Raw genomic sequence first — 22,788 nt, forward strand, 5'->3', positions numbered from 1 at the left:
GTCATTTTTCAGTGCTAAAATATAACATTTCTAAACGCATTGCAACTTTTATTATATATTTTGAGGTTGCTTCTAGTGTTGATCCCGGGCAATTTGTTCAGGAGTTCCATGATTATAAAACAATGATATTGGAGCAGAGTTGGATCAATTTACGTGCATATGATATAGAAATGCCTTAGGGATAGGTTTGATGTAGGGTGGCATGCAGGAGTGGTAACCTATTTTCCTATTTCAGAAGCTCTGGTTTTTGCTTCTTGTTGATGGCTGAGAAAAGGTTAGGGAACTGTAACTGGAAAGATTCTTTCTATCCAAAACCGATTTCCTTTCTGATCCATGTAAAGTATGAGCAGCCCCTGGTGTAGCTGCTGTCTAAGTAATTAAGATTTAGGGTAATTTAAATCTGACTGCAGAAATTTCCTCCCTCATCCTAATAATTGAACACATTTCTGGGTGATAACTGCAACATTTACAAGGGGAACAGCACAGTTGGGGTAGATGATAGAGCTGCTGCCTCAGTGCCAGAGACCTGGGTTCAATGCTGACCCCCAGTCCTGTCCGTGTGAGTTTGCATGTTCTCTTTGTGACTGTGTGGGTTTCCTCCAGGTGCTCCAGTTTCCTCCAACATCCCAAAGGCATGTGGGTTGGTAGGTGAATGGCCACAGTAAATATCTCCTGGTGTTTCGGTGAGTGATAGAATATGGGGGGAGCTGATGAAAATGATGGGAGAATAAATAAAAAGGATTAGTGCAGGATTAATGTAAATGGGTTGTTGATGGTTGGCACAGACTTGGTGGCCTGATGCATTTAACCAGAAGCTAGATAAGCACACGATGGAGAAAGAAGCAGAAGGAAGGTTGATGCAAGTAAATGAAATGAAGTGGAAAAGGTATCAACAACCTTTTCCTCAATGTCAGCAAAACAAAAGACCTGGTCAGTGACTTCGGGAAGTGGGACAGAGCACACGCCCCTGCCTGTATCAATGGTACTGAGGTGGGATGATCGAGAGTTTCAAGTTCCTACGTGTAAGTATCACCAACAATTTCTCCTGGTCCAACCACGTAGACACTATGGCCAAGAAAAGCACATCACCTCAGAAGGCTAAGGAAATTTGTCATGTCCCTGAAGACCCTCACCAACTTTTATAGATGCACCATAGAAAGCATCCTATCCGGATGCATCACAGCTTGGTACGGCAACTGCTCTGCCCAAGACCATGAGAAATTTCAGAGAGTTGTGAACACTGCCCAGTCTATCACGAAAACCAGCCTCCCCTTCATTGACTCTGTCTACACTTCCAAATGCCTTGGGGAAGCAGCCAACATAATCAAAGACCCCTCCTGTCCTGGTCATTCTCTCTTCTCCCCCCTTCCATCGGGCAGAAGATACAAAAGCTTGAAAACATATAACGACAAGCTCAAAGACAGCTTCTATCTCGCTGTTATAAGACTCTTGAATGGGCCTCTTGTCCGAAAAAAGATAAATTCTTGATCTCTCAATCTACCTTGTCATGGCTCTTACACTTTATTTGCTTATCTGCACTGCACTTTCTCTGTAACTGTAACACTATATTCTGCATTCTGTTAATGTTTTTCCTTTGTACTATCTTGATATACTTATGTTTGGATTGATCTACCTGGAGGGCATGCAAACAAAGCTTTTCACTCTATCTTGGTACATGTGACAATAATAAATCAATTGCCAATCATCAATGTGAAGCAGAGGTACCCATTTAGATCAATTGGCCTGAATGTCCTATTTCTGTACTGCAAATTCCATGTGTGTATTTGTTGAAAAATATTGCACAACACATTTCTGAATTTCCAACAAGCACTCTATAAAGTATACAGAAAACTGTATCAATATTCCTTAAACCAAATGCTTTCTGTAGCATATGCGAATGTATGATCCATGGACCTTAATGAGCAGTTCATAGGTTCCTGTGCAGAGCAAAATATATGCAGGAACAGATGTTTAGTTAATTTAGGAATGTTGAAAAGGTGGTGGTGAGCCATATTCTTGAACCACCAGAGAATATGCTCCCACAGTGCTGTTGAGTAGGAGTTTCAGGACTTAGACCCAGCAACAATGAAGAACTTATATACTCCCAAGTCAAGGTGGTGTTCGACTTTGTCAGGAACCTATGGGTTGTGATGTTCATATGTGTCTAAAATCCTTGTCCTTCTTGATGGTAGTGGATGTGGGTCTGTGAGGTGCTGTTCGAGCACCATAAGCAAATAATTGCAGTGCTTACTGTAAATGGTACATACTACTGCTTTTGCACCAATGATGAAGAGAGTGAGTATTTAGGGTAGTGGATGGGGTACCAATTAAGTGAACTGCATTGTCGAGGATGATGTCAAGCTTTTTTTTAATGTTGAAGTGTATATATTCGGCTGGTCCAGGTGACTTCCTGGTCCATGGTTACTTCCAGGATATTTAGAACATAGAATATAGAAAACCTACAGCACAATTCAGGTCCTTTGGCCCACAAAGCTGTGCCGAACATGTCCCTACCTTAGAAATTACTAGGCTTACCCATAGCCCTCTATCTTTCTCAGCTCCATGTACCTATCCAAAAGTCTCTTAAAAGACCCTATCGTATCCGCCTCCGCCACCATTGCCGGCAGCCCATTCCATGCACTCACCACTGTCTGAGTAAAAAACTTACCCCTGACATCTCCTCTTATACCTACTCCCCAGCACCTTAAACCTATGTCCTCTTTATTGTAGGAGACTTGACACTGGTAATGCCTTTAACTATCCGGGATAGATGGTTAGACTCTGTCCTGCGGAGATGGCCACTGATTGGAACCTCCGTGCTGCAAGTTTCCAGGTTTTAATACTTCCAGGCATGGACTGCTTCACACTGAGGGGCATGGTATAGAACTGAACACTGTGTAATCATTAGCCCTGTCCTGACCTTATAATGGAAGAAAGGTTGTAGATGAAGAGGATATTTGGGAAAATCAAAAAAAAAACTGCAGATGCTGGAAACTTGGAAGAAAACAGGGCAGGCAGCATCTATGGAAAGGGAACAGAGTTAATGTGTTAGGTCAGAGACCTTTGTCAGAACTGGGAAACAGAGATTAAAAAAAGGTAATGAGCTGGGATGTTTGACCTCCAATAATGACAACCACCTTCCTTTGTGCAAGATATGACTCCAGTCTCGGAGTGTTTTCCCTTTGATGTCCAGTGGCTCTAGTTTTACCAGAGTGCCATGATGGCAAATTTGATTAGATGCTGCTTGGATGTCAAGGACAGTGACTTTCATCTCACCTCTGGAATTCAGCTCTTTGATCCGTATTTGAACCATGGTTACAATAAGGACTGGAGCCGAGTGGTTCAGGGAGCATCAAAACCGGCGATTGGTGTGCAGGTGAGTTGGTGCCATTTCACCAGGTGGGCACCTTATTTTTAAATATACCTGATGATGCTCTGACTTACCATTCTGCATTCCTCATTGAAGCAGGGTTGATGACCTTGTATGAAAACAATGGCAGTGAGATAACTGCCAGCCCACGAGGTAATTTTGTTCTAAGGTGTGAAACCAGGACCTTTATCTCCAGAATGACCTCTTCTGCCAATGCTAACATGGACAGATGCATCTACAAGTAAATAGGTGAGGACAAGGTTGTAGTTTATTCCTCATGTTGGTTCATTCAAGAGCCAGTCTGGCAGGTATGTCCATTAGTACTCAGCCAGCTATCTCACCTGTAGTGCTTCCAAGGCACACTTGGTGATGGACATTGAAGTTTCCATTCAAAATAATTTTGTGCTTTTGTAACTTTCAATGATTCTTCTAAGCTTTGCACAATATGGAGGAGAATAGGACAGCAGATTGTAATCAGGAGGAGGTTTACTTGCCCATGCATGGGTCTAGAGTCAATGTGAAGACTCCTAGGGCTCGTCCCTCCTGGCTGACTATCTCTGTGGTGGATCTGTGCTACTGCTGGGACAAGATGGACTCATTGTCTGTAAAATATGTCTGTAAGAAATGCTCTGCTGGACTCCACGTAACAGGTATGCTTTTCCAACCACCTTCTTAAGAGTCATAAATCACCCCTTTCCCAAAGCTTTCTCTAATGCCATCACTACCCATCCTTTCCCTAGTCCTGGCTTGAATGAGCTGCCTGTGCAGGTGTGAACAATGACCAAAGATTAACTCATGTCTATTCCCTGGCTTCTTACTTCAGGCACAAGCTAGTCACTGGTTTGATCTTGTCGCCACCTTGTAATTCTTTTTGTGAACATCAGATGAAATTGGTACACAGATATGCAAATGCAAATGATTATGTGCCAAACCCTTTCTGTATGTATTAAAGGATTTAAATTCGACACCACCTCATTTTACACGAGTTGCAATGGTAGCTGCTGCAATAGCACTATGATTTGCAGTGGATTCACAAAATACTAACAAAAATAAGTGGATTCAGATGATGGAATTGGTCTTTCTTTCAGAAGGTAGAATATTTGGCTTACCCTCAATTTAGTCCACATTACTTTTTTCTCTTTGTGAGTACATCTGGACTTTACTTACTGTATATCCTCAGGGCTAAAACAATATTAGGTACAGATTTATGTTGTGAATTAAATTTTCTTTGTCCTGCTTTTTGATGCAAATCATTGTTTTGTGCAATGTTGTAACTTTAGAAACCTTCTTGACCTTCTTGCTACCTACCACTTCAACATCTTTCCCTCAGAAGTGTTTGGTTTTTGGTACCTCCAAATAAATCGGCATGGTCAGTGAACAGTGCAGGGAGAGTAATTTGAATCTTTCTGTGTTGAACTCTCAGATTTTTTGCAGATTTCTTTCTTTCCAATTTAGGCAGTTTGGACACATTTGTTAATTACAATTGTTACAAAAGCATTCTGATCAGATTCCTTTGTTCATAGCTTATCAAGTAATTAGTTTATTAGGAAATCAGATTTGTCTTCTGGGAGCGGCTGACTTGGCAAGTCAAGTCAATATATTTTTCTTCCTGAGAAGCAAATGAAATCCATGTATCATAATATTTAATTCAAATCGCATGCCAAACTGTTTGTCAAACTTATTTATTATATAGATCACAAAACTTGCATTGCTTAGCTAACAATGATTGTGTAGTGTTCCAAAATCAATGATGCACCAAACAGGGGGGTGTAATAAAATAAATCATTAAACCATTTCAAGTACTTAGCAGGTACCACAAATAATTACTAACTGAGTCTTTCAACAACTGTCAATTTTGTAGTAGGCCTGAACCCTACAGGTTCATTAAGTCTTTAAAGGAATTCAACAGGGGTTATAAATTATCTTAATTACATAAATTAACTACATGAAGGTCAACCAAAGTTATAGGGCAGTCTTGTAAATACGTTCCTGATCTGGAAAATTCTTCTCTGGACCAGGCTGATCCCAAATCTGGACCTGATTTTGTGATAAATTGGGATTAATTTGGTTAAAAAAAAAATCACAAAGGATGCATCAATCGATGTCATGAGCTCTGAATTCTACCTGCCAAAGCTTATGCACAACATCTAACAAATACCGATGACCTGGGAGAACTTTGATGGACTGAATTAGACAGAGCATTTCCCTTGACTTTCCAGGACATCAAAGCAGATAATCTATAAATTTGCAGTACTAATAAGTGTTCAGATATTTCTTGAAACTAAACATTTATAAATTAATCTGACTGGAAATAACAAGTCATCTTATTTACATGCAATTTTGCCACTCTACTGCAGCACATCTAATGGATCAAGAATACTAGGGTCTGAACTTCGTGCTAACCAGTTTGTTGGAGTGCTAGTTGTTCGTGTTGGTTGGGATGGAGCAGTTCAGTAATGAGGGGACTGGAGAAGCTAGGTCTGTTCTCCCTGGAGCCAAGGAGGGTTAAGAGGGGGACATGACTGAGGTATATAAAATTATGAGGGGTATAATGGGGTAGAGTGCGGGAAGCATTTCCCTATATAAGAGGTAGATAAAACTAAGGGGCATAGATTTAGGGAAAGGGGTAAGAGATTTAGAGGAGAAGATGAGAGGGACCTTCTTTGCCTAGAGAGTGGTAAGTACCTGGAATGCACTGTGTAGTTGAAGCTGGTTTACTGACAGTATTTTAGAAGTATCTAGGTGAGCATTTGAATCATTTAAGCATAGAAGGCACGGAACAAGAGCTGGACGATGGGATTAATATGGAAGGGTGCGCCAAGGGTTGGCATGGACAAGCTGGGCCAAATAGCCTGTTTCCATGCTGTATGATTCTATGACTCCATGACACTATGATTCTATGACATGCACAGCCAGACCTACTGGGCATGTCTCCCTGCTCTACATTTTACAACTCCCACATTCTTTTCTCTATGTTCTTTTTTTTTCTTATTGTCACTTTCTAACTGCTCCCATTCACTCCAGTGACCAGGTAATCTTGTATACATCATATCCTCATGTTCACCTGGTTTTTCCCTATCAGAGACCATTAACTCTTCCACCCCCCCCCCACCCCCTGCAGCTTAACAAACTTCTTTTGCCTCCTCTTCAGTTCTGTTGAGAGGTCTCCATCCTGAAAACGTTGACTCTGATTCTCGTGCTCCTGCCCAATTCTCTGCAAATTTCTCTGCAAATGCCAATTCTCTTCTGAAACTTACTGCTGAATCTGCTTCATCTACCCTTTCAGGCAGTGTATTCCAATTACAACAGATCTATCTACAGTCGAAAAAGTTGTGATATGGTGTCAGTATCTGCAATTCGTTCTATTCAAAGGCAGAATACAAAGTGCTGATGTGCAGCTTTTCAGCATTCTTCACTGGGGATGAGGTTATAGGCAAGTGTGCTTTGCAAGTTATCTTAAATTTATGTCCTTAGATCACAACTGATCCTTCTACCAATGAAATGTTTCTCTCTATCTGCTTTATTAATAAACTTGAGTTATTTCTTACCCAAAAAAGGAAGGTTTGTTGGAAAAACTTCCAGAGGATATTTCTCCAAGTTTGTTTACAGTTTGACTTCACTGTAAGAGGAAATTGTCCCCACTACTAAGACACATTTAATCATTTACCAGCAAAATGATGCCCTGTTTTAAAACTCAGCAACCCATGGAAAAGAAACTGAAGCATTTCCCTTGATACCAGGTATATCGTTTTGGATGCTGTTGGGGTGGGGGGGGGGGGAATGAATCTCCGGTGGAGAGCCACAGCAGTCGGGTCTCCAGCACCGAGTCTGGCTCTGTGGCTCAGAAAGGAAGGGTAGTGGGGTGATGGGAAGAGGAGTGCGATAGTGATAGGGGATTCATTGGTTAGGGGGGACAGACAGGAGATTCTGTGGACAAGAACGAGACTCCAGGATGGTATGTTGCCTCCCAGGTGCCAGGATCAGGGATATCTCAGATCGAGGTGCACATATTCTTAAAGGGGAGGATGAGCAGCCAGAACTCATGGTGCACATTGGCACCAACAACATAGGTAAGATAAGGGATGAGGTCCTGAAGAGCGGGTATTGGGAGTTGGGAAGGAAGTTAAAAAGCAGGACCTCAACGGTGGTAAACATTGGATTGCTGCCTGTGCCACTCACCGGGATGGAAAGAATAGGAGGACAAGGCAGATAAATGAGTGGCTGAAGAGTTGGTACAGGGGTCAGGGGTTTAGATTTGTGGATCATTGGGATCCCTTCTGGGGTAGATACGACCTGTACAGAAGGGACGGGTTACACTTGAACTTGAGAGGGACCAATATCCTTGCAGGCAGGTTTGCTAGAGCTGTTGGAGAGGATTTAAGATAGGATAGCAGGGGGATGGGAACCAGAGTGTTAGATTAGTTGATGGATCAGCTGGTGTAGAAGTAGATGTGATGTGTACAGAGAATGTGACGACGGATAGGCAGGGTGTAGGGCATAAATACAATCAGTTAGATGAGTTGAAATGCGAGAAGTGTTAAGAATAAGGGTGATGAATTTAGGGCATGGATCAGTACATGGAATTACGATGTGTGGCCATTACAGAGACTCAGCTGTCGCAAGGGCAGGAGAGCTGCTTGAGGTTCTGGTGTTTAGATGTTTCAAAAGAGATAGGGAGGGAGGTAGAAGGTGTGGGGGGGGTGGTATTGCTAATTAGGAATAGTATCACAGCTGCAGGAAGGAAGGACATCATAGAAAGATCATCCATTGAGTCAGTGTGGGTGGAAGTTAGAAACAGGAAGGGAGCAATCATTTTATTGGGAGTATTCTATAGGCACCCAAATAGCTACCAGGACACTGGGGAGCAGATAAGTAGGCAGATTTTAGAAAGGTCCAAAAATAAAAAGGTTGTTGTCATGGGTGATTTCAACTTTCCTAATATTGATTAGCACCTCTTTAGTGCAAAAGGTTGAGAGGGGGCAGAATGTGTTCAGTGTGTACAGAAAGGATTCCTGACACAGTATGTAGACAGGCCGACTCTAGGAGAGGCCATGCTGGATCTGGTGCTAGGCTATGAACCTGGTCAGGTGACAGACCTCCCAGTGGGTGAGCATTTCGGGGATAGTTACCACAACTCTCTGACCTTTAGCATAGCCATGAACAAGGATAGGAGCAGACATTATGGGAAAGTATTTAACTGGGGAAGAGAAAATTACGATGGTATTAGGCAGGAACTAGGGAGCATAAATTGGGAAGAGATGTTCTCTGGTTAATGCACTGCAGAAAATGTGGAGATTATTTAGGGACCACTTGCATGGGGTTCTAGATAGGTTTGTCCCCCTGAGACAAGGAAAGGATGGTATGGTGAAGGAACCATGGTTAACAAGAGAGGTGGAAGGTTTAGTCAAGAGAAAGAAGGAAGCTTATTTAAGGTTTAGGTAACAAAATTCAGTCAGGGCTCTTGAGAGTTATAAGGTAGCTAGGAAGGAGCTTAAGAAGGGACTTAGGAGAACTAGAAGGGGGCATGAGAAGGCCTTGGCAAGTAGGGTTAAGGAAAACCCTGAGGTGTTAATACACATATGTGAGGAACAGGAGGATGACTAGGTTGAGGGTAGGACCACTCAGGGATAAGGGGGAAAAATGTATCTGGAGGCGAAGGAGGTAGAGGAGGTCCTAAATGAATAATTTGCTTCAGTGTTCACCAAGGAGAGGGATTTAGATGAAGGGGAGGTTAGCGTAGACAGGCAAGTGTGTTGGAGCATGTTGAGGTTAAGAAAGAAGCAGTGTTGGAGCTACTAAAAAGCATTAGGATAGATAAGTACCTGGGGTCAGATAGGATATACCCAAGGGTACTATGAGAAGCAAGGGAAGAGATTGCTTGAGCATTAATGATGATCTTTGACTCCTCCCTGGCCACAGGAGTGGTACCGGAGGATTGGAGGATGGCAAATGTTCCATTGTTCAAGAAAAGTAAAAAGGGCTGCCCCCAGAACACCCTACACAAAAAAAAGATGCATTTCACTGTGTGTTTCGATGTACATGTGACTAATAAAGATATGTCCTGGGAATTATAGACCAGTGAGTCTTCCATCAGTGGTGGGCAAATTTTTGGAGAGGATCCTTAGGGACAAGATTTATGAGCATTTGGAGACACATAGCCTTATAAGGGATAGTCAACATGGCTTTGTGAAGGGCAGGTCATGCCTCACAAGCCAAATAGAATTTTTTGAGGAAGTGACAAGGCAGATTGATGAAGGTAGAGCAGTGAATGTGGTACATATGGATTTTAGCAAGGCATTTGACAAGGTTCCCCATGGTAGGCTCATCCTGAAGGTCATGAGGTATGGGATCCATGGAAATTGGCTGAGTGGATTCAGAATTGGCTTGAGAAGAAAAGGCAGAGGGTGGTTGTTGAAGAGGAGTATTTGACCTGGAGGCCAGTGACTCGTGTTCCACAGGGGTCTATTGTGGGATCCCTGCTCTTTGTGATTTTTATGAATGACTTGGATGAAGAAGTGGAAGGGTGGGTTGGTAAGTTTACAGATGACACGAAGGTTGGTGGTGTTGTGGATAGTGCAGAAGGTTGTCGTAGGATGCAATGGGATATTGACAGCATGCAGAGCTGGGTAGACAAGTGGCAGATAGAGTTCAATCCGGAGAAGTGGGAAGTGATACACTCTGGAAGATCTAACTTGAAGGCAAAATTACATGGTTAATGAAGGATTCTAGGTGGTGTGGAGGAACAGAGAGATCTTGCAGTTCTAGTACATAGATCCCTCAAAGTTGCCGCGCAAGTTGATAGGGTGGTTAAAAAGGCATATGATGTGCTGGCCTTCATTAGCCAGGGGATTGAGTTCAAGAGCAGAGAGATAATGATGTAGCTCTAGAAGATTCTGGTTAGACCACATCTGGAATATTGTGTTCATTTCTGGTCGCCACACTTTCGGAAGGATGTGGAACTTTGGAGAGGGTGCAGAGGGGTTTTACAAGAATGCTGCCTGGATTGGAGAACGTCCTTATGAGGAGAGGCTGAGCAAGTTAAGGCTTTTCTCCTTGGAGAGACAAAGGATGAGAGGAGACTTGATAGAGGTAGATAAGATTATGAGAGGCATAGACAGAGTGAACAGCCAGCATCTTTTCCCCAGGGTGGTAATGGCCAATACTAGAGATCACCCGTTTAAGGTGTATGGAGGGAAGTTCAGGCGGATGTCATAAGTAGGTTTTTTACACAGAGAGTGGTGGGTGCCTGGAATGCACTGAGGGGGTGGGGGGGGTGATAGGGGCTGATACAATAGAGTCATTTAAGAGACTCTTAGATAGGCACGTGGGTGAAAGAAAAATAGAGGGGGTGAAGTAGAGAGAGGGATAGATAGAACATGGATAAGGTTTACATAGGTCGGCACAACATCGTGGGCTGAAGGGCCTGTACTGTGCTGTACTGTTTTATATTCTATGATCTAAGGATACATTAGAAAATGATGCTGGAAGTCTGAAATAAAAACAGAAATGCTGGATAGATCAGGCAGTGTCTATGGAAAGGGAAATGGACTTAATCTTTCAGGTCAATGATGCTTCATCAGAATTGGAAAAGAAGGATAAATTTTAACAGTAATATTTGAATGCAGGGTGCATTCTTTCTTCTGGGTTGCAAGGTTCCAGGTTGATTGAGAAGTGCTGCCTTTTGTTCTGGAGAGATGTTGAACTTTTGCTAATTCCACCATATGAAGAAGATTGCAGGCATTAAATGAAAAAAGAGTGAGGAGCTTATTCATTGTTCTTGTCAACATTCATCTCACAACTCAGTCAAATCTTGTATATGTTTTGTACAAATTGACCGACATATTTGCCTACAAAGCAATGGCTATTACGTTTCAGATGCACTTCAGTGAGCGAAGTATTTGTACAATGAATCACTCATAGTTCAATGTAGAGTGGCTGCTGTGAGAGCTAGTGTTGGGTGGGCTGGGTTGAGCGTTGCAGCCTCTCAGTGCTGAGATGAGGGGCTTAGGGTGGCACCCTGGCTGGTATGTGCTGGAAGCTGCTGTCCTCCCCCTATCTTTGTTTTCCTGCACAGCTCTCCATAGCCCAGAGCTTTCTCTATGGTAACAATCTCCAAGGGCGGTCAGCTTCCATTCCATCCAACAGGATGTGGGGTCTGGGCAATATGTCAACACATGGAGCAGCCTCTACCAGACCCCAGTAATGACTTGCTCTCACTCGGTGAGTGTCAAAACTTTGATGATGGGTCTTTAACCTGAAACATTAGCTCTGTTTCTCTTCCCACAGATGCAGCCTGACCTGCTGAGTATTTCCAGCATTTTCTGTTCTTATTTATGCTGCTTCATATTTGAAACAGTTGGCTTGTAGTATAAAGGGTGTCAATCAATCAAATTATCTTAGTGGCTTCTCAGAACTACTGAAGATAATGATACCAAAGGGGCTGTGAGGAGAAGCTTGGTGACAGCAAAACAGGAACAGGTGCCCAAAATGCAGCACACCATACATAGATATGAACCAAAGCAGTGACACCAAAGTCAGTTAGATGGGGACAAGACTCACTGTGAAAATAAGGCATCAGAAGAAGGGGTAGTGTTAAGTCAGCAGCAATATTTTAACAGAATCTACTTTGTCACCAGGAGTGGAATCTGATTTACTCAAAATCTTTAAGACTGTTGCCTGCTGTCTTTGTTTCTGAGAGTAAGTACATACAGTATGAAGACAGAAATATGAGGACTGAAGATTTGATCAACTTGGGAAAGAGGCAGGAAAGCTATCAAAACAGAAGAAAAGAAAATGATAAGTATAATGTAAATGACTGTAACTGCAATATCAACTGTTTGCCAAGTGTGTTACAGTAGCATGGCAGAAGTGTTAATGTGTAATAAACACTGGATAAATGCTGCCATAAAAATGTGATTTAAATATCATACATGTTAATTTACTATGCACAAGGAGAACACAGCGTTATCAAGACTTCAACATACTACAGAAGAGAGTATCTCCCATTGCATCCTCCATGGTTCTCTGTGGGGAATCTCCCTGAGAGCTTAAGAACATTTAAAAAAAAGATTTAAGAGAATGTAAAAATGTACAAACCTTAAAAACACTTAGAATAGATGAATTTAAACTAACTTAAATAGTTTGAAATAATGGACTTGATTTTAATGTAGGCATGGGAGCAGATTAGGGGAGGGGGGGATTAGTTTAAACAGCAAAATTCACAGCACCTCAGTAAACAGGTTCCATCATACAACTTTGGGGCTTCACAGCAACACATAAAGTTCTGTGTGAGCAAACCCTCCAAGAAATGCAGGCTGTCTCCTAAACATCTGTTAATCACTCAATTACAACAACCTGATGTTTAAATTTAACTTTGGACCTGGGCTTCTTGTCATATGTTGGTGGAAGTTAGACAGCATGCAGCAACAATTGAGGGGATGGGAGTAATTTAAGAAAATATAGCAGCAAGTACTCAGTGGTCACAACTGCTTTCGTACATGTATGTGTGAGAAAGGTTTTCACAGTACCTCTGCTCAGAGCTTGCTATACATACTTTTGCTTCAAAGCTTTGGAGGCTTGGTGGTGTTACTTGCATTATGAAGTTCTGATCTATTAAATCTGCTGCCTTACTTTGGATGTCAGATGAGGACAGAGATGGCCGGAAACAGCAGTAACAACAGCAGCAGTCATTCTCTCTTCTCCCCCCTTCCATCATGCAGAAGATAAAAAGCTTGAAAAAAACGTCCCAGCAGGTTCAGGGATAGCCTCTATCCAGCTGTTATAAGCCTCTTGAATGGTCCTCTTATACAATAAAGATGAACTCTTGAACTCTCAATCTACCTTGTCATGGCCTTGTACTTTATTTGTCTATCTGCACTGCAATTTCTCTGTACTGTAACACTGTATTCTGAATTCTATTTTTTTTCTTTTGTACTACCTCGATGTATGGAATGATCTGTCTGGAAGGCTTTTCACTTTACCTCAGTATAATAAATCAATTACCAACCTGCTGGCACAGACCTGTAGCTTCATAGGATAGAGGAAAGTAACAGAGAGGTGCATCTTATAGGAGCTGGGTCTGCAGGCAGGGGATAACTTGTCACAATATGCTGGAACACAACTTTTGCAAGAGGTCCCAGTATACTGAGAGATGGTGGCAAATACCTGCAGTTTGCGAGAACAAGTCCTGTTGTCAATTGGACTTAGTGCCCTTGCTCTTCCAGGCTTATCTAAAGCACCAATACCCTCAACACTTTTTGATTCTGGATCCTTCATAAATTTACCATTTACCCAAGACCAAACTTCAGGGACTCTTGGTTCTGCAGCAGCTGGACTTCTGTTGTGGTGAATAATGAAGGCTTCGAAATTAAATACCCTAGGCATTCCTTCCTGCGAATAAATCAGTACCTGAACACATTGACTGTCTGCCCACCCAGATTACTTTTTCTGGAAATGGAGGCCAGGTGAGCTGACTTTCTGCACCCAAAGACAAACTCCAAGGTGTAGTGGTCTCTGAGTGACCCTCAGCTCATCCTGGGCCTCCACCTTTCACTGGCCACCTCAGATACGATGAGGTACAAGAAGCTGATAGCTGGTGATTCTCTTCAGTCAACACAATTTGGAACATTAACTTTGTTTATCACTCTCCACATATTCTGTCTAACCCCCTGAGCATCTCCAGAGTTTTACAATTGTGTGTTGAAATATTTCACAGGATTCTTAACTATACTTCTCTATATTAATTGCAAAGAGAGTAAACCCTCCGTTACTTTCATTGATAGTTGTATACATGAGTGCATTTGACATTGGTTAAATAAATCACCCTGGGAATACCTTCTGACCAAAGCCAAGTGTTTAAAACAGCCAAAAACTGAGTAAAAAGTGGTGAGCACATTTTCTAATGAATTATAGGTCTGCTGTCATTAACTGAAAATAATCTTTGTTTCCTCAGTGCTCATTGTTGACTTAATATTAAAATTTCTGCTGTTATCTGCTTAAAACAGAGGGAACTTTGTGTTCATATGTGAAGACAGAGTGATATTAATGGCTGAACAGGCCTGCGTTAAAATACCAGCAGAGAATGTGCACTCATGAATAGGTGTGGGAGACCTATCTTATATCTGTTATCTTATAATCAGCACTGGCATATCAGAAATGTCAACAGCAATATTGGCAAGGGGAAGGAGGAGCAGAAATGGTTGGCTAGCGATTGAAAGATCAAATTTGTTGGAGCTGGAATAAACTGCTTGTCAAATAGATTTCAATCTAAATATTAGTACAGCCTTGAGATATTCATCCCCATACCATCAAATAAAGTTGTTGCCTTGGACTGTGGCATCACCAATAGCCCACAGCCTCTGCAATAATAAATCTAACTCCTGACAGCAGATTTTAATTGTTGATATTGTTTTTGCTTCAACTTATCCACATGTGAGGAAGCAAGTCCTTGCAATGATCCTTGAGAGGTGGACAACCAGTGCTGGACAAGGTTTTGCTTTTCTGGAATGCGTATGAGGAAGTTATTGATACAGTGTACTGCATTCCCTATCCACAAAATTTGCAAAGTGCATCTATTCCTGAGCCTGAATTTATTTTGCTCTTATCGCTATTAATGTCTGTGCAGTGTTTCTGGCAGTGGCCTACAAAAATATTATTTACATTCCTCATTTATAACACGTCTTTATTTATTTAATTCTGATGTAAACATGATGTACTGATAACTGAAATGTTCCTGACAGATTTAATTAAGTGAAATGAATTTACCTCTGCCCTGACGCTCTGGAACTCAACAAGTTAATCTATACCATCTTCTAGGATGAGTGACTCAGACAAACCCACAGGATAAGTGGTGCAGCTGTTTGAACATTCAAATTTATAGTGATCATGGAGGCACAGCGAGCTCAAAGATCAGCCAGAGTAAGACCATAATACATCCTGATCCCAGGGAGAAGTAATAAGATCAGTTAAAAACTGTAATCATGGTTAAATGTTTCAGTGAAAAAATAGGAAGAAGGAAATATTAGAACACAATAATATTTTTTTAAAAAGCATGTGACTTATTCAGATTCTTTGAAGGTAATCTGGTAATCTTTGAACTGGTAATTTTTTGCTGAATGTTATAATGTTTATTATATATGAGTTGTCACAGACTTAATGAGATGACTATTCTCCTTTAGTGGTATAATATTTGATATTCTATCATTCTATATTCCAAAATATTCTTGGGCAGAATTCAGCAACATGAACAGTTAAGCACCAAGCCATGATAACTTCTTCTACTCGTCAACCTTGGGCTTGGGTGTCGAAGATTTAGTCTTGCTCCTTCATCTGCAAAGCACATTGGAAATTAAATCCTAAATTCAATTTACTATGGCAGGTTCTACTTCATGTGTCCTTTAAATAAACATTAATAGTTTGTTAAGCTACCATCTAGAAGCCTGGGATATTAATCTATACATCTGTGTTTAAATCTTCAATTGTGCCAATTCAAGCCATTGTGTGCATCTAGAATGAAGCTGTCAGATTGTGGTTAACCTCCCCACCACCCTGCCCCATTCCCTAATGTCCTTCAGATCCTTACCCAATCTGCCCATTTGTTACTCTAGACCCAACAATGTGATTGCATTGAGGTAGTACAAAGTAAAAAACCCATTCAATAGTCTTATACAGTGGGATAGAAGTTGTCCTTGAGCCTGGTGGTATGTGCCCTCAGGCTCCTGTATCTTCTGCCTGATGGGATAGGGGGAGAAGAGAAAATGACCCCAGTGGCTGTGGACTCAGATCCATCTACCTACCTTTTCCCCATAACCCTTAACTCCCCTGTTATGGAAAAATCTAAGTGTGTCTTAAATATATTTAATGAGATGCTGGAATCTGGAGCAACACACACAAAATCCTGGAGGAACTCAGCAGGACAGGGAGCATCTGTGGAGAGAAATAAACAGTCGACGTTTTGGGTCGAGACCCTTCATCAGGACTCCTGAAAGTTATATTGATGCTTGGTCAGGTCATTGGATTTTTTAAACACAGAATATGTGTGAATTCTGGAGTTATTCCTTCCAACTGCCTGGGAGGACACTATTAAACCTGAAGGAATAGTGATCTTTCTTGACATTGTTAATCTTTAAACTTTATTTATGAAGCACGGTAACAAGCCCTTCCGACCCAACGAGCCCGCACCAACCAAGTACACCCATGTTAACCTATTAACCCGTACGTCTTTGGAATGTGGGAGGAAACTGGAAGCACTCTGAGGAAACCCACGCAGTCACAGGGAGATTTGTACAAACTCCTTATAGAAAGCGGCGGGAATTGAACCCCAATCGCTGGTGCTGTATAGCATTATACTAACCGCTATGCTACCGTGCTGCTTGTTGACTGTTACCTGTGGTCTTACTGAAGAAGGCCTTATATTCTGATATTGAGGCCCAGCTGAACCAGCATGCTTAAGTTGGCGATGATACTACTTGGATACTTGTTTTATAAGTAGTGTTTTTCCTATGTTCCTCTAATCCTGTCCCTGCTACATTAAGCAACACCTGCTGCCTCCCTATTGTTTGCCAGAAAAATACTTTTGGACTGATTGCAGCTGAGGATTCCCTTTGACTGCATTCCTAGCCTAAGTGCTACAGCAAGCATTTCTCTTAGACTTGCCTTCTGCAAACTGAAAGCTGTTCTGTTTGGGATTTCTACTCAAAATATTGCTTGTGAATGGATTAACTTGCTGTTGCAACATTGTACTCTAGTTCGTGCAAGTTTACTCCTTTTTCTTTGAAAAATATGGAGCAAGATATTTGAACCTTGCCATCCATGTTTTTTCAATTATGTAAAACCTTATGAAATGGAGCTGACACATCTCAGAAAGTGGTAACTTGAGCTTTGTACTTGCAGTTCAGGAGTCAACCAAGGAAATAAGTTAGCACTTCGTCTTTTGGTTTAACTTGGAAATAAATTACATTAATGAAATATATCAAGTGCCAGATCTTCAAAAACAGCCCCACTACTTCTTTTAGAAAATGTTCTGGAGTATATTTCAATTTTATACATCTGTGTTTGTTCAGAATAAAGAAGGCAATAAAGTGAAGTTCACCAAATGGTTGTTAGTGAGACCTACTGAAGTAAAAATAAAAATGCACTTAGATGTACTTAAGCTGCCCATAAAATCCACAACCTTATCAAACCATATAAACCTATCTCCTCACAAAAAAATCATGTAAAAATAATCTTAAATCTTTGGGCTTTCTGACATGTTAAAATGTTCAATCCTTGAGTTGTCAGATGGATTTGTTTGAAATTTAATTACTTAGCTCTCAGTTTCTTTCCAAAAATATACTTTCTTACAGAATACAGAAATGCAATCAGGACAAGTCATTATCTTCATTCACTGTACCAAGAAATTCAATACAGTCACATGGAATATATCATTGTCACTATTGTTTCAACTCTTATTATTGCAGAAGTTGTTACACTGGGCACCGATGCCCAGTGATGGCAGGACCCTAGTCTGTGATCCTTACCTGCAGAGCCTTTATGGTGGCCACACCAAGTTTCAGTGCATCCCTCAGCATGTACTTCTCCACTTCAGAGTGTGCCAGTTGGCAGCATTCAGTTACAGACATCTCCTTGTACTGGAAGACCAACAAATTTCGGGCAGACCAAAGTGCATCTTTCACAGAGATCTTCCAGCAGCAGTCAATGTTTGTTTCTGAGAACATCCTGCAGAGTATAGAGTCCTATGTTATGCAGTTGGTCAGGATGAATGTCTACCAAGATCATTGCACCCTTTCCAGACCTTGGCAAACAAACAGTCCACAAGGAAATGGATTACTGTTTCATCTGCACCTCCAGGGTAGTACGTGGTGGGTTTGAGATTTTGGTTGCGTATGAAGCATCTGGCGAGGAGGGCTCTTCTCACCACCAGCCAAGTGAGGCCTTTGTTACGGACTAGGTTGCTATTGGTGAATGTCCCTTTAAGATAGAGCATAGTGGTGTGTGTGTGTGTGGCGTGCTTACATCAACAGAAGAAAAGGACGTAATGACATTTTTGAAGCAGTCAGTTGGAGTCAGTCTGAAGAAGAGAGAGAGAGAAGAGAGAGAGAGAGACACCAGCCTGCTAGGTTCTCTATCGATGGATGAGAAACAATAACTGTGCCTGTCACTACAATCCATGTATGGATTTTTGGAGTAATCCAGTGGAGTCCACTTTGTCATTAACCTGTAGAGGGAAACAGGTATTTGTGTGGATGGCCACATCTCAATGCTTTTCCGGGGCGGCAGATACTTCGGAACAAAGCAGTGGAGTTCACTTTGTTGTTGACCTGTAGAAGGAAACAGGTATTTGTGTGGACAGCCACGATTTGAGAACCTTTCGGGGTGAGGAAGATGCGGTGGAATAGTCACTGCTGAGTAGACACTGAGGTGTCGTTTGGGTTCCAATGTGGAACGTTTGGATTTCGTAGTTACTCTCTATTTACTCTCTACATCTACATTTTGTCTTCAGTCAATGGTGATTTGAAGAAGCCTTTGCTCACGTTTCATCTTATGGCTTGCTGAACTGAACTTTAAGAACCATTCCTGGACATGGAGTTTGGGAATTTGCCACACACACACGACAAGTTTAGTTTTTGGGGTTCATGTTTAAGATTTAACATTTTTACTTCTAACATTCTAATATTTTTACTTTTACTTTTCTTATTATCATAAGTAGTTATTAATAAAGTAGCTTTTAACACTTATACATGACTTGGTGTGTTTCTTTTGTTGCTGGTTCGTAACACCTTGGTGCTTGTTTGAGAGTTTTGGCAATGAGACACCGTGGTAATGACTTTGACAGTCTGCTCAGGGAACCTTCTCCGAAGATCTTATCCCTCATAATGCATCCAATGTGATCTGATTGACTTGTGGTCAAAGGTTTATTTCCACAGAAACTTTTCTGTGAGGAACAGGTGGCCCATGATGGTCCAACTGAATGGAACATTCTGCCACAATGAAGCCAAGCCCATTCTTCACAGCACCGGGGACAGGTAAAATGAAAGCACATAGTGGTACTACGTGGCATACTCCGGCTCTACACACAGCTTGATGCAGCCACACACAAACGTGGCCATCAGGATGAAGGCTGCATTGGGAATATTTGCACAACACCCCCTTTCTCTGTAGGTCTGTACATCTGGTCCTTATGGGCACAATCTATTTTGGATCTCCACATGAAATGGAAAATGGGTCTGGTGATTGCCTCAGTGCAGGGAGTTGGGTGTGGGCCACACCTGTACCACATACAGCAACATAAGCATAACTCACTAATAATATTTGAGAAGCTAATAAGAGTATGAATAGTCGGCTTAGTCTGAATTGGCACAAGCACTTTTAATCCAAGGAGAAAAAAAATTATTTCAAAAATCAAATGTTATTTATCACAATTGTTGGGAAGGTTTATGATGGTAAAGTTTAAATTAATTTAAATTTTGGTAAATTGGTTAATTATTGTCACATATACAATGAAAAACTTTGTTTTGCATGCCATCCATACAGATCATTTCATTACGTCAGTACATTAAGGTAGTACAAGGGAAAAGCAATAACAGAATGCAGAATAAAGTGTTACAGTTACAAAGAAAGTGCAGTGCAGGCAGACAATAAGGTGCAAGGCCATGACAAAGTAGATTGAGTCCATCTTATCCAACAAAGGACCACTCGGTAGTCTTGTAACTGTGGAATAGAAGCTGTCCTTGAGCCTGGTGATACCTGCTTTCAGGCTTTTGTTTCTATCTGCCATACTGTGATATTGACAATTGAATATTGTTCTAATCTAGGCTCTATTTTTGAAAGAATACAGAAATAGGTAGGAGAGACCACAGTTTAAAAATTCTATTACCAGGTTCAATGCTTATCTGCACTGCACAATTGAATTTTGTAAACAATTGTGCAGTAAAGAAAATCAGGGATGTACTACAGAATCACAAGAGATTCTGCAGATGCTGGAATCTGGAGCAACACACACAATGCTGGAACTCAGCAGGTCAGGCAGCATCTATGGAGGGAAATAAACAGTCGATGTTTCGGGTTGAGACCCTTCATCAGGACTGGAAAGGAAGAGTGCCCTTTATTCCATGGTCTTCCCTGCCTCACCTGGACTCACCTCTCACCTGCCAGCTTGTGCTCCTCCCCCTCCCCCTACCTTTTTATTTTGCCTTCTGCCCTCTCCTTTCCAGTCCTGATGAAGAGTCTTGACCCGAAACCTCAACTGTTTATTTCCCTCCATTGATGCTGCCTGACCTGCTGAGTTCATCCAGCATTTTGTGTGTGTTGTCAGGGATGTACTATGTAGATTATGGATGTACTATGTAGATTTTGAATTCTCTGATTTTTGTTCTGGGTCTTCTGAGTGTCTAACTCACTAAAGTGATACTCAGGCATGTACCAGTAATGTGCAATGTATGCCAGGGTACCACTTCAGTGGTTTCAGTGTACATGGATGGCATGGGCCATTTCTGCAGAAGCAAGATTGTTTAGCAGATTGAGACTTGCACTACAACTCAAAGGTGGCCTGAGTAAGCAGGTCACAAGCTGCTGAGCTCAAGTGGGTCATCTTCAAGTTAAAGTCTTACCCTCACAAAAGCTCTCCCTAAGACCCTAACCACAGCTTCCCACCACAGGGCACAGTCTGTAAATCCCACCTGATTGTCTGGTCCTCTTCCTGACCCTATCCTGGTGTGTAGCCCTGGTATGTTTGTCCAGATGTGCAAGTTCAGGATAAAACCTGGTATCCTGCTCTACATGTGCAGCGTTGTGTCAGGTCATAAAGTCATAGAATAATCGAGAGATACAGCTTGAAAGCAGGCCATTTGGCCCAGTGTCCATGCTGACCATCAAACACCCGTTACACTAATTTCACATTAATCCCATATTTTTTATTCTTCCTACTTTCTCATCAATTTGGTATTGGTATTGGTTTTGGTATTGGTTTTGGTATTGGTATTTCAGTCACATTCTACCACTAGCCTACACACCAGGAGCAATTTACAGATGCCAATTAACCTATCAACCCTGCATGTCTTTGGGATGTGGGAGGAAACCTACCCAGTCACAGAAAGCATGTGCAAACTCCACCCAGACAACAGCACTGTGAGGCAGCAGCTCTACTACTATCTCGCCCTTCTCCTTGTCCTGGTCCTGGTGTGCATCCAGGTGTCCAAACCCAAGTTTGCAAGTCCAAGCTCATTCAGTTGTGCAAGTCCATCTTGTCTTGTCAATCCCTTAGTATCCCAGCTCGGATGTGAAAGTGCTGACGTGCGCCTGGTGCCCTTGTCTAAATGTGTGGTGCACTTATGCAAAATTCAAGTGCAGATTCCTACGCCAATGTCCGTCCCACCGGGTGACCTAGCGAAGGTACTGCGTACGAGGGACTCAATGGGATGGGGATTGGGGGGATTGGGGGGATTGGGGGGATGGGGGGATGGGGGGGTGGAAGAGTCTTACGCACGCGGTTTCCATGGAGATGTATTGTTACACAGCTGGACGCCACACCGGGAGGGGGGTTTACACGTGACCCTTGTACCGGACCCTGTTTTCCAGTTGGAGCCAATTGCTGATTCTGACTTGCGAGTTCATCTTATCAGTAAAGGTCCAGACAATGATCCCGGCCTCAGAAACCCTGCTGAAGTTTGCTAATCCAGTTCAAATTAGTGGGCACACTGGAGCGTCGCCTTCCCAGGCAAGTATTTAACCAAGTCTTTGGTCCATGTGCTTTTAAATGGTGCAAGTTCAAGTCCAGATATGCAGGTTAATTAAGTTTTAGATTGAACCGTTAATTGAAACTTAAAATTAAAAACAACCCCATCTAGCGAAGTTACTTACGTGCTCAGGAAGGGTTTATGTTCCGAAATGTGGTTTCCTTACATTTGCTCTTGTCAGTAGTAAAACAGTTATCTATATTTATAAAATTTAAATATGATAAATTGCAAAAGGTTACCTTTCATTACCCAGGTAGTTATCACGAATCTATACTGAACAGTGAATGTTTATTTATTTGGCAAATTTAAATGAGCATTGATTCGTAAGCAATGTAAATACCTGAAACACTTGCAATTTTGAAAGCTCCTATTTCTGTTTCAGGTGTATGCATTTAAAACGATCGAGTAACTATTCTTCTGTTGGGAGTTTTTACAGTCCAGTGGTCAGTAAAAGGAGTTGGAGAAAGAACCATGCAGACAAATTAGTAAAAGGACTATGCAAATAGTTAACTTCAAGTTGTCCGTAGACAATTTTGGGTAAACCTAATGCAAATGAATTTCTCTTAGACAATTTCCTGCATCAGGATATTTTTAGTATTAGGACTGAGCAATGCTGATCTAGTTCAATGAGATAATTTGGGAGTAGTTAATTGAAGAAATAGGAGCATTCACAGAGCAGATGCTTCC

The 22,788-nt window shown here is 41.7% G+C and overlaps 1 protein-coding gene across 1 annotated transcript in view; it reads left to right on the top strand.

Annotated features, from left to right (window-relative positions):
- The first annotated feature begins 3,220 nt into the window (after window positions 1-3,220).
- Window positions 3,221-22,788, top strand: part of LOC127575205 (33 kDa inner dynein arm light chain, axonemal-like) — a 34,246-nt gene continuing 14,678 nt past the window's right edge. Inside the window, exon 1 of the mRNA XM_052024909.1 lies at window positions 3,221-3,376. Coding sequence (XP_051880869.1) covers window positions 3,221-3,376 — 156 coding nt within the window. The remainder of the gene's footprint in view (window positions 3,377-22,788) is intronic.

Source organism: Pristis pectinata, chromosome 10 (genome assembly GCF_009764475.1).
Source record: "Pristis pectinata isolate sPriPec2 chromosome 10, sPriPec2.1.pri, whole genome shotgun sequence".
NCBI lineage: Eukaryota > Metazoa > Chordata > Chondrichthyes > Rhinopristiformes > Pristidae > Pristis > Pristis pectinata.